Below are 13,179 nucleotides of genomic sequence, written 5' to 3' on the forward strand. Positions count from 1 at the left end.
CTTGATGTGTCAAGATAGCATGCTTTGGCCTCTTGATATTCTATTCACTGATGCATTCATTCTCTGAACCACTTAGTGCCCCAGAAATAGCCACAGTTTAATGCTCATCATCCCAACATAAAATAAGAGATATTAAAACAAAGGCTTTGGATCAGGCAGATTTGTTTTTAAACCCTGGATTGCACACTTTTAGCAATGACCTTGCCAAGCCATGCCACTTCTCTGAACCAGACTGTTTCTTCATCTGTATAATGGAGATGATAATGTTTATTTTTTAGTACTTTCAAAGTATTAAATATAATAGTAAGCACTGAATAACTGGTTCTCAAAGAGGAATTCCAGCTTTTTCAAGAATTTTGGCTTAGCAGACAAAATGAGAAAGTTCAGAAATAATATTTCCCAGTGACTTTTTGGTATTGTCTTATAGTTTCTAAGATTCACAATTGTTTTCCTTTTAACAACTGATATTAGAATGCATTTTATAAACAATGCTTTCTTGTAATTAAATTGGCGGACTTATTTTCTTTCTTAGTGGCACATACAATAATGGGTCTTATAATGAATGGCATTTTGGATTTAATAAAACACAGATTTTATGATACATATCAATGCATTGTTTTTTGTCAGGAGGCAATAATATGTTGTGATTAGGCACTTGATTCTCAGTTGTATAGAGATTATGTCAAGTTCCAGCCTCAGTACTTTTACACAAAATGAACACCTTTCACTTGACATTGTTAGTATTAAATTAGAAAATATATATAAATTTCTTAGCACATTGTCTAAGTGTCTAGTGCAAAATTGTTATATGAATAACATCAATAGTCATGATTGTTATTATTATCTTTATTATTCCCCAGTTAATCTGTGGGTACTAGATGCAGGTCTGCCACTAATTAACTTTGGAATCTTCTCTGTCTCAGTTTCCTGTTCTGTCAAAAAAAAAAAAAATAGTTTGACCAAGAATGTCTATAAGCTCCTCGGCTCTAAAATTTTGTACTCTTATTCTCTAATTCAGAGTCTCAATATAATGTAACTCTAAAATGAAATTTTTTTGTTTCTTTCAGTTTGTGGGGACATCCATGGACAGTTTTTTGACTTGATGAAGCTCTTTGAAGTGGGAGGATCTCCTGCCAACACTCGCTACCTCTTCTTAGGGGACTACGTTGACAGAGGGTACTTCAGTATCGAAGTAAGTCCTCATATTTCTTCTCAGCTGTCTGATTCTTGTTGAAAGAACCTAACCAAAGTTACTAAAATAAGCAAGAATGTGTTTGCATGTTTATGCCTTATAATTGTGAGACAACAAGTTATCTTTGTAAATTGATAGCAAATTGCACATGTGTCCGTGTCTATGTTTGTGTGTATGTATACTTAATAGCTGCTGCATTTTGTCTTTTTTGGCACCTGTCATCTAACTAGGGTAATTTGTCAAACTCATTCATTAAAATAAAACAGATAACCTTTGCATAGGGATGGTTCCACAGCTTCCTGCCTACAGCTGCATTAGGTAAGTAGAAATTACATTTGAAATAAAGACAAGGACCTTGTTTCATTCATATATTTGTTCTTCCTGGTGCCTAGCATGATGCCCTATATGTAGTAGGGTTTTATTAAATATATATTGAAAGAAATGGTTTGAAATAAGTTTTAAAGAATTAGAGTTCATATGCTCTCCAAAAAAGCAGTAAAAGAGAAAATAGTTTTTCTAATTAAAGGTAGAAATCAACTTTTTAACCAGTTACACATCAATAACTTATATTCCAAATAATCATATAAAAAGATTCTCAATTTAAAAGTTTTCCTCATAATATTTTATGTATTGTTAGGAATATTTAATCTTAAAAAACCATGTCAGACTTTACTCCTTTTTTTTTAAAAACTGTCATACTAATTTATTTTACTTTTTGGCTATTTGTTTCTAATCATTGACTATATATAGTACTATATCGAGCTATATTGACTAATCATTGACTTTGTATATATAAATTTATGTTAAATATTTCCACCAGTATGTTAATCCTTCCTGCATCTAAGGATTACAGAATATCTGATTATTTATGATGATGATAAAGGAGGGATGGGGGTGATATATAAATCCAAAAGGAAAAAGTAAAAATTTTTTGACATTTGTTTCCACTTACTAAATAAGTATTGTTGACCATGACTAATGTATACCTACAATAATTGAGAATGTGGAGAATTTGGTGAAATAAAAGACACAACTTTTCTCTAGAAATCTAACCTATAACAAGGAAAAGCTATAAACGATCAGAGGACTAGAATGGGCAGTTGTCCAGGGTTCAGTTATTCAAATTGATCATAAAAACTTATGATAATGAGTAGTATAGAAAATAAATGCCATTGGAATTCAGAAAAGTGAGAAAATTGGATCAAAGAACAAGAAATATTTTGCTAAGATGGAAGTTGAAGAGAGCAAAAATACAGAGAAGGGAATTAGTAAACCCATTCAGGGACTAAATTGACCAACTTGAATGGTAGGGAAGAGAGATTGAGTCCAAGTTTTGTTAAGACATTTGTATCAAAGAGGAATAGTTATGTGCCAGGAGAAACAACAACAAAAAACTCTATAATAATGGTGGTTTGAACAAGGTCGAGGTTGAATTCTCTCTCAGGTAAAAGCCCATGGATAAGCAGATGAGGGCTGGTATGACCAGCTTGGAGTCAGGGTCCAGGCTCCTTCTACCTCATTGCTCTCAAATGCCTGGCCTCGTTCCAGAAGCAACCTCGAGGTCCAAGACAGCTACACCAGCTTCAACTGCCTTGCCCACATTCTATTCAGCAAGAAGAAGGAAATGATATAGTACCTTCTTGGCCTTTGCTACAAAAATATTACATATTACCGATACCCATATTTCTATAATGCTGTATTATTGCTAGAGGTAAAAAAAAAAAAAAAGAATATGGGGTGTGGTTTTATGAAATATGACTTTTTTCTTCATTAACGAGGAGACCTTGGTTGTGTCATTTAATCAATCTGTGCTCATTTATATATCTTACTGAACACTGGAGAAACAATTAGGTTTGTTTTTAGGATTAAATGAGGTAAATGTACCTAGACAGAAATTTTTAAAGTAATGTTTCCATAATTTGTTAAGGTGCCTTTTGTCTGTTATTTTATTTAATTTTTGAAGTTGAAATGAAGTTTATTTTTTTAAAAAAGAAGGAAACGATGGAAAGAGAAGGACATGTTCTGCTGTTGAAGGATGTTTCCCAGAAGTTGCACAGTTATTTCAACTTGCATCATGGGTCAGAATTTTTTCATACGTCATAGATGACTGTTGTGTGCAACCAGGATTGAGAAACACTGCACTAGGCAGAAAACAGGCTTTCTGCTACTTCCCTCTAATTAGAGGTTATACAGAATCTAAGTAAATATTTTAAAAATTACTTTAGTAGCTCTTAAATTGCTCTTATTCCTTTAGCCCTTATAGTGCTCCTAATGAAAGTTGCTGAGCAAGGAAAGCACAAAAATATTCCATTGAGAGTGATTTTTTATCAAATGATGGAATACTAAGTCAGAAATAATTTTTAAAATAAAATATTTTATAATGTTTTGTGATTTTAACAACTTAAACTGTATCTGTAAAAAAAAAAAATCTCCTCAAATGCTGTAACAATTTCTTAATAATTTGGTGGTAAAGTCCTAAATGTTTTGTTGCTTGGGTAACAATTGACACAGTTGAACTTTGCCTTCTTTGACTCACCAACCACATCTTTGGGTAATATTATTCCTTAATTTTATTGGTTTTTATTTACTTTGTTTTTTTTAATACAAAGAACTCGAGACTTCTGAATCCCTGACTTCAAACCACCTGACATTTCCTAAACTCTCTCTAATTAGAGCTCTGTTGTCTTGGTGTAAAGAACTTGGGACCAGTCATCACTGACTTGTTCCTCATCCAGTTGTTCATCAACAAGCCATCTAACTATTTGAACTATGAAGGTTGTGATATTTTGTGTAGTGTGCACCTTTCCAAATTCAAGCAAAGGGTCAAACAAACCAAGTTTTGATGACATATCAAATGTAGGTATCATTGTATATTTAAAAATTCCAAGATGCATATATCAGAGTCTCCATATTCAAAACCAGCTCTTTAAACTGTGTGTGAGCGTGTAGCCACAGCCACATGTGTTCATACAGAAATGACAAAATAGCGTGACCTGATATGTAAAAACAATCCATTTTGATTGGACCCTGAAATTTGACAGCTTTGGGATGGCCCACTGATATCATCATCTTATTTAAAATAGAACAGACATTTATTTGAAGTATACTTTCTGAGAATACTTCGGTGATTTTAATTGTGGATTAAGGAAGCTAACGTTGTTTGCACACCGTAAATGATATTGTTTGCAGTATAACTGATCTCATTTATACAACACAACTCTGCAAGGAACATGTAAATGTCTTCATTTTCTGAGTGTGAAACTGAGACTCAGTGAGGGTCATAAACATAGTAAACAGCAGTGCTAGAATTCAAAGCCTGTGCTTTTTCCACTACCCTTAACTTGGCCCTGTATTCATTAAGCATACCACATAAAATGGACACATCAGTCATGTAGATACTGATACGTGCTCTTGCATTTATGCATGCATATGCAAACATACACTCACAGCCCTTTCCCCCACCTAGATAATCCAAAGGTCAAAGCATTAAATATAAACTCTTCTCTGTGAGCATACTATTGGTTTAAGAGAAATCCTGAAATAAAATCTTGGTTTTCTAAAATGTGCTTTTCTAACAGGTACAAGAGGTTTTCAATTCATCTCAATAATCAAGGGCTCCACTACAGGTACTCTCCTTTGGCCTACCCTCAGGGCAAGAAGAAGCATTGCAGTTTAATTTTTTACCAAATCAGCTTTGAAAAGCAGATTTGGAATTTATATAGACTGTGCTGGGTGGCTAATATTTAAAGGTACTAGTTAAATACCCATAGCACATTACCTAGTAGCTCTGGGTGGAGCTCATTTAAAACACTCACTACTTCTCAATACTCTCTGTGTGCCAAGATTAGAAATCATTTCTCACAAAGTAGCCCAAATGAGACAAACCGAGTTTTTGAGTGGTGATGAAAGGTAATTTTGTTTGGGGTAGTAATTTGTTTCACACAAAATAGCATCTTCTTTCCAGTGATTGCATTAAGCCACCTAATCTCTTTGATCAAGCATATGTGTATATACAGTGCCATTTCTGAGTTTCTCAGAGAGCGTAGGGGAAATTGCAGACAGAGGCAGGCACAGCTGTTTTACTCTATGGACATCCTCAAACACCCTTTCTAGCCATTTTGCATCACCTGAGCTTAGCTGTGAGCTGCCTCCGCCCCTTATATCCAGGTCTTAGCCCAGGCCTCAAGCATATTTAATTATGATTTGTTGTATTATTAGCTATGAAATCATAAAATGAACCACAGCAAGCCAGGCAGCATTTTACATTTCTGACTGAGAATAATAAACAAATGGTACAGCAAACGATGTTAGGCGACAGAGCAATGCCACAGACATGAGGAAGAAGCTGTCTGTCTCCCTGTAGCCAGTTGTCTTCACAGTGCATTGCTATTCCACGCTGCTTTCCTATGTGCTTGACAGAGCAGGAAAATAATGTCTTACAGGAACATTTGACATTTAAGAATTTTGAATCTTTTTCCCACCAATGCACCTCCTTCACTTAATTGCCTTGTGATTGAGAGACAGCACTTTTGATTGGAATGTTTCATACTGTGGATCATTATTTTAGAGGGTAGGTAATAAACAGCTGAAGGTGTTTCATTTTTACTTCTTACTTTCTCTTTTTCAACCTTCTTTACTTCCCTTTTTCAAGAATACTCATCATTGAAAAGCATAAATTAGGAAGTAATTCATTGCAATATTATTATCAATGAACTAATTAAACTAATGAAGAAAATTATATCCTTAGTCCTGCTTCATTGGGGAAGATAGATAAATGGGAGAAAAATGTCTATAAAGAAAATTAATAAAAATGATAGAGGATGCTCCATCTTGCATTTTGAATAACCCAAACAAACTTTAAATTGTAAATATTTATTTAACTATTAAGAATAGATGGAAAAGACAATTGAGGTCCACTTGAGAATGATTAATTTACATCTCACCATGCAAAAAGCCCAGTATAACATGGCTCACTGTTTCCCCCTTAACCAGTTAATTCAGTGAGAATTTTATTCAAATTCGTCAACTGATGCCACTGAGACAAAAAGAACCAATTATATAGGACTTCATTTCATTGCTTAATTGATGATCATAGTTTTTGAGAAAATTCTTTCCTTTTTAAAATAATATTAGGTTATAATTTTGTTCAAGATCTTCAGTTTTCCAGAACTTGAGAAGGCAAAGTCATTGCCAGGAAGACAGTGTTGTACTTGGACGTTCTGTCTCACCAGATGTTGAGGGTGATGGCTGGCAGGGTTCCCTCCTCCAACCCACCCTTGCCCTTTCATTTACCATGCCATTCATGCATATTGGCTGCACTTTTAATTTTATTCAGTATTTGGTAAAATAAAATGTGAAAAGAAGACTTGTTTCTAGGATAGTCTGGGCCAAGAATTTGGAAATTGAGTTGTTATATTCCTCCTTTTTTGCTTGTTTTCTTCATTTCCTTATTTCTGTTCATTTACAGGAAAGGAGCTAATATTCCCTAAACTCTTACTATATGCTGAGTGCCTTACACCTGCTAAATAGCTTGGGAAATTAAGTGTGCATTGAATCATTTAAAGGGTAAATAGGTTTGATAGGAATATTTATCATAGAAATGTCTATATCACGCTTAGAGGTTTCAGTTATGAAAGCGCTGCAGTAATTAAGACCGGAGGTGATAAAGGCACATGCTAATGTCAAAACAGGATCTTTAACAGATGGCAAAAAAGAAAATGTGGTTCCTAGATTGTTATTCCTCCAGTAGTATTTGAGTGAGATTAAAAAAAATCACATTTGAGATTTTAGTTGGAGAGGTAATAGCTTTCCTTCACAATAAATTGCTACAGGCAAAACTAATTTAAAAGCAATCAGAATTGTGGTTATATTTCCAAAAGGATAAAAGGCTTAGAGGGGGCACCAAATGTTCTGTAACCTGATCTGGACAGTAATTTCATGGGTAGGTGTTTATATATGCAAAAATTTATTGACCTGTACATTTAAGACGTGCACTTAATTGTATGTATATGTTATACTTTAGCAAAAAAAAAAAAAGTTTTCTTAAATATAGCTACAATGCAGCCAAAATGTGTAACCCCTAACCCCTACCCTGGACATAAAAATAGAATACATTTAATATGTCAATTTCAGGGAATAAATAGAATTTTTTTAAAAATGTACATACCCATTCCTATTCCAAATTAAACATTGTAAATTAACAACCAATTTGGAAAAAAATATCTTTCAAATTAAGGTATTAACCTGGTAAAATTTTAATTGGGAACAATCTTTTCTTTGACAGTAATTATAGTTTATACATTAATGTCTCTGAAATGAGACAAGCTTGAGTAATATAAATTGCTTTTATTAAAACATGCAAGTATACCTATAAAACATTATACATAGCAATCAAAGACTCATTGAGTCACTGCACTGTCCACTGAAATTGTAGATGACTTTTACACAAATCAACAGATCATAATTGCTTCAAGAATTGCTTGGACAGGCCATTTGGCCAACTTTTCAAAAACAGTATTATCATTATTCACATGAACTTTAGATGTAACTATAATAAAAATATTGTAGTTAAAAAACTAACTAGAATAGCATATATCATTTAATGTCAGCCCATTAATGCACAGTTCTGATAATATACAATAATATACAGTTCTGATAATATTTCCTACCAAACTTGAATTTTGTATTTAAACATATTAATTACTACCTATTTAATAGGTTAGCATATAAACCAACAGATTATTCTTCTTCACAGGCAGCACAACTCATAAATTGCCAATAACTTTTCCCTGTGGATATTGTCTAGCAAGTCTACTATATATTGTAAAACTGATTATTAAATGTATGTATTAACTGTTTCCTTTCTTCAAATTTTAATAACCAGAATCAGGCATTTGAATATTTTTCTGGTTTCTGTATCTTCTCAACTTTATTTTTTGAACATAAACTTCCGGAGAATAAGAAAAGCATACTTTTTTTTCAAGGTATGGTTTTCTGTTCCCTGTGGGTTCTTTTTTTTTTTTTTTAAACAGCTCATTTTTATTGGTACATATTAATAAAACATAAATCTATCCAAAGTGTACGATCAGTGGTATTTGCAGTAATCACAATAGTTGTGCATTCATCACTTCATTCTTAGAGCACTTTCATTATTCCAATAATAATAATAAATAAAAAAGAAACAAAACTTATCACCTCTCAATCTTTCTATGCTTCCACTGCTGTACAAAGCTACTATTCTTTCCCTCCTCTCTAGTATATTTGTATTTATATTTTGTAAAAACAGTCTCATATGTGCAATATTAACCATATTCAGTTTTACATGAGGTTTTACTATCTTATCTATTCCCATATTACAGGTTTTAGCTTTCCTTCTAGTAATATATGTGACCTTAGATTTTCCTTTTCAGCCATTGTCATACCCAGGATATGCTTTTGCCATTCCTATTTATTCCAAAGATTTACAAACAATTTTTTTACCAATTCTGTACAGATTAACCCTTAGCTTTCGATTCTCTACTCTCCTTCTATTTTCTGGTGACCTATATTCTGAGTTTGCACAATATATTTACTAGGCTGGTGCAAAAGTAATTGTGGTTTCGCATTGTTGAATTTGCCATTTGATATTGGCATACATTCTTATATAAGTTTAGTCGTGTTATACATTATTTTAATGTGCATTTCTCGCTTTATGTTTTTTTTGCTAATGTCTTATTGCTGTTTATTTTATATTTATTTTAGAGTATGGAAATGATGTTAGACAAAGAGCAAATCTGAGTGATTTTCTTATTTGAGTTCAAAATTGGTCATAAAGCAGTGGAGACAACTTGCAGCATCGGCAGTGCATTTGGCCAGGAACTGCTAACAAACAGCAGTGCAGTGGTGGTTCAAGAATTTTGCAAAGGAGACGAGTCTTGATAATGAGGAGTGTAGTCGTTGGTCATTAGAAGTTGACAACGACCAAATGAGAGCAGTCATCAAAGCTGGTCCTCTGAAACTACAGGAGATGTTGCCGAAGAATTCAATATTGGCCATTCTAAGGTTGTTCAGCATTTGAAGCAAATTGGAAAGGTAAAAAAGCTCCATAAGTGGAAGCCTTATGAGCGGACCAAAAATTTTAAAAATCATCATTTTGAAGTGTCGTCTTCTCTTTTTCTACACAACAAACTATGAACCATTTCTCGATCAGATTGTGATGAGTAATGAAAAGTGGATTTTATACAACTGGTGACAGCCAGCTCAGTGTTTAGACCAAGAAGAAGCTCCAAAGCACTTCCCAAAGCCAAACTTGCACCGAAGGTCATGGTCACTGTTTGGTGGTGTGCTGCCGGTCTGATCCACTGTAGCCTTCTGAATCCTAGTGAAACCATTGCATCTGAGAAGTATGCTCGGCAAAACGATGAGATGCACCAAAAACTGCAATGCTTGCAGCCAGCATTTGTCAACAGAAAGGGCCCAATTCTTCTCCACAACAATGCCTGACTGCCCATAGCACAGCCAACACTTGAAAATTTGAATGAATTGGCCTACAAAGTTTTGCCTCATCCACCATATTCACCTGAAATCTTGCCAACTGACTACCACTTCTTCAAGCATCCTGACAAATTTTTGCAGGGAAAATGGTTCCACAACCAGAAGCATGCAGAAAATGCTTTCAAAGAGCTTGTAGACTCCTAAAGCACAGATATTTACATAACAGAAGTAAACAAACTTATTTCTCTTTGGCAAAAATGTGTTGATTGTAGTAGCTCCTATTTTGATTAATAAAGATGTGTTTGAGCCAAGTTATTATGATTTAAAATTCACGGTCCAAACCCACAATTCCTTTTGCACCAACCTAATAGTTCATAATAGCACAATTATACAGTATTTGTCCTTTTCTGTCTAGCTTGCTTTACTCAACATAATGTTTTCCAGTTTCATCCAGTTGTTATATGCTTCATGACTTCATTTCTCTTACTGCTGTATAATATTCCATCGTGTGTATACACCACAATTTGTTTATCCATTCATCAGTTGTTGGACACCTAGGCTGTTTCCAACTTTTAAACTGTGAGTAATGCCGATGTGAACATTGTTGTGCAGTTGTCTTTTTGCATTTCTTCTCTCAGTTCTTCTGGGTATATACCTAGAAATGTTATTGCTGGGTCACGTGGCAAGTCTATATTCAACTTCTTTAGAAACTGCCAAACAGCCCTCCACAGTGACTTAACCATTCTGTATTCCCTATGGGTACTTAATAAATGCCACTTGAGGATAATGAAATTGGTGTTAATACCTGAGTATTCCAGTTATCTTAATACACATTCCAGAAAAATTGCATCAATGTAGGTTTATTCCAACACTGTAGTTGGCCATCATTTTTATGCAAATGGCAATTAAAATGTCCAAGTAAATAATTAGAGGGTTTTAAGGCTTGTATCCTGTAATCCTTGACAGTAGGTGTAGTGAAATTTCCTGGCCTTCAATTTAATTATATTTATGTACTCTACACAAAATTAAGGGCTTTCTATACCCAAGACACTGAAATAAATGACAAGATGATGGGAGAAAAGAAAGTAGGGAGCTAGCAAAGGAGAGAAATGAAATAAAAAATAGTGAAATAGTTCAAGTCAGCTTAAGGTGTCAGTGTTTGTCCCCAAATTTTGCCCTTCTTTTTCAGTTCTCCTATTTGTTACCTGATTTAAAAAAATTATAAAGAGAAGCATTTTATTTTTTTATTAACCATAATTTCTTTTTGTACTCTTTTTTTTTTTTTTAAATAAAGATTTATTTTATTTAGTCCCCCCATCCCTAGTTGTTTGCACTCACTGTCTGCTCATTTTCTTTAGGAGGCACCGGGAACTGAACCCAGAATCTCCCGTTTGGGAGGGAGGCACCCAATCATTTGAACAACCTCTATGCCCATCTTTTCATACTCTTATACCAACATATTTTCATTTTTAGTACATTTTCATTAAGGTTTTTTCCTTTTGCCATTTTAAAAAACCAGTCTGCCCATCCGAACCCCCAGGCCAAAATGATTTCCTTCTATGGATTATATGAGTCCATTTTTTTTTATGGTATATAGATCCTCAATGCATGTCCATATATCAGGTGTAGCTGAATCTTGGCCTTGTATAAAAGTAATGATTTCTATTTGATTGTCAGTATTATTCTCCCTCATAAGGCCTAGTCTTTGGGGGACTTTCAGTCACAGTAGCACATTTTGCTTCATGTCTTCATGATACATGAGCAATGGAATGCATGAGTGTAATAAAAATATTTATTTTTATATTATTTTTATGTTTTCTCAGTGTGTGCTCTATTTGTGGGCCTTGAAAATCCTTTACCCCAAAACACTGTTTTTACTTCGTGGAAATCATGAATGTAGACATCTAACAGAGTATTTCACATTTAAACAAGAATGTAAGTATATTTCGTGCTTACTCATTTAATTTCCTATATACTAAGAAAACCTTGAAGTGACACTATTTCATATGATTTCGTATTTCTTTCTAAACATTGACAGAATTCAGAATTTCTTTTTAAAATAAAAATTCTCATCAGTAAATTGATCTAAGAATTTGATGTAATTTATCTCAGGAAATAATGATTAAATAACTTTTAAAAATAGCTGCAATATTATTATTTGGGATAGTAATCCTAGCATTTAATCTTCAAATCATTCAAGAAAAGCAAATGGAAGACAGATTCAACCCTGTGTCTCTACTTTTAGACCAGGGGTTCTTAGCCAGAGGTCCATGGACCCTCAAGGGATCCGTGGAAAGATTTCAGGGATCCATGAGCTTGAATTGAAAAAAATCAACTTATGTTTATTTTCTCTGATGTCGAACTGAAATCCATCATTTCCTGCACTAATGAATATATGTAATAAAGAAGTAGTAGTATTGATTTCACCTGACTGACAAAGGTGTCCATGGAACAAAAAAAGGTTAAGAACTCCTGTTTTAGACCAAATAGATTTACTAGCCTGCAGTGGACTTTATAAGATAAAGATTACTACTTCCTTGAGACGTAGGAATTGTAGTGAACTAGGAGTGGCGAGTACTTCATATAAATCCATTTTCTTCCCCTCTTAGTTTTCCCCTTTGTCCATTGAAATTCATATTTCTGTCAATTAGGCCTATATTTAGTGGAATATGAAGATCTTCCCTCTCAAAATATTAGGTATAAGTTGGTAATGGAAAACCAATGTTCAGTGAGATAGAAATGACTTTCAGAACCTTGTTTCTTGCCATTTCCTTGTCTATACAGTAATTCAGGAAAATCTCCAACTTTATGGACATCTTTCTATTGGTCAGTGTTCTTTGAGTTGTTTGTTTATATGTTTTTGTGATACATCTGCCAATAAATAGCAAGGATGTATATAAAATTCTCTCCTTTACAATACAAAATGTTACTAAAAATTATAAAATAGGATGAGCAATGCAAACAAAACACTATAGAAAGAAAAGTTAATATGTAACTCTTCAAAAATACTTCCTAAATTATGTTCTAGAATTTTACAGTGTGTGGTTTTATGCTAATAATATGGTTCTGGCAAGAAAACGTCTTATAAAAAGCTATTTCAATAACATATTCCTAGCACTGAAATCATTAAATAGCTGCGTGTGTGTTATCACCTTCTGAAAGGTAAAATCAAGTATTCCGAACGTGTGTATGACGCCTGTATGGAAGCCTTCGACTGCCTGCCCTTGGCTGCCCTGATGAACCAGCAGTTCCTCTGTGTGCATGGTGGCTTGTCTCCAGAGATTAATACTTTAGATGACATCAGAAAAGTAAGTTCTGTTATTTTCTAAGTCTAGTCATTCTGTGTGCTTAAGTAATAAATAGAAGACGTTAACTACCCTGCCATCAAATAAATTGATCTTTTTGATTGACAATAATTTGAAGTGGTCATGAAGCTCTTCTTTGGGTTAAACTTTAATCTAGAAAGGAAGATGTAGTTATACTTGGAAGGATTTTCATATCTAAATCCTCAGGGT

At 33.8% G+C, this 13,179-nt stretch overlaps 1 protein-coding gene across 7 annotated transcripts in view; it reads left to right on the forward strand.

Moving 5' to 3' along the window:
• PPP3CA (protein phosphatase 3 catalytic subunit alpha) overlaps positions 1–13,179 on the forward strand; it is a 335,265-nt gene that overhangs the window by 241,371 nt on the left and 80,715 nt on the right. For all 7 annotated transcript variants that reach the window (XM_004465503.5, XM_058294927.2, XM_058294930.2 and 4 more), the window contains 3 exons: positions 1,068–1,192; positions 11,488–11,599; positions 12,827–12,972. In XM_004465503.5, coding sequence (XP_004465560.1) covers positions 1,068–1,192; positions 11,488–11,599; positions 12,827–12,972 — 383 coding nt within the window. The remainder of the gene's footprint in view (positions 1–1,067; positions 1,193–11,487; positions 11,600–12,826; positions 12,973–13,179) is intronic.

Source organism: Dasypus novemcinctus, chromosome 1 (assembly GCF_030445035.2).
Source record: "Dasypus novemcinctus isolate mDasNov1 chromosome 1, mDasNov1.1.hap2, whole genome shotgun sequence".
Classification (NCBI taxonomy): Eukaryota; Metazoa; Chordata; class Mammalia; order Cingulata; family Dasypodidae; genus Dasypus; species Dasypus novemcinctus.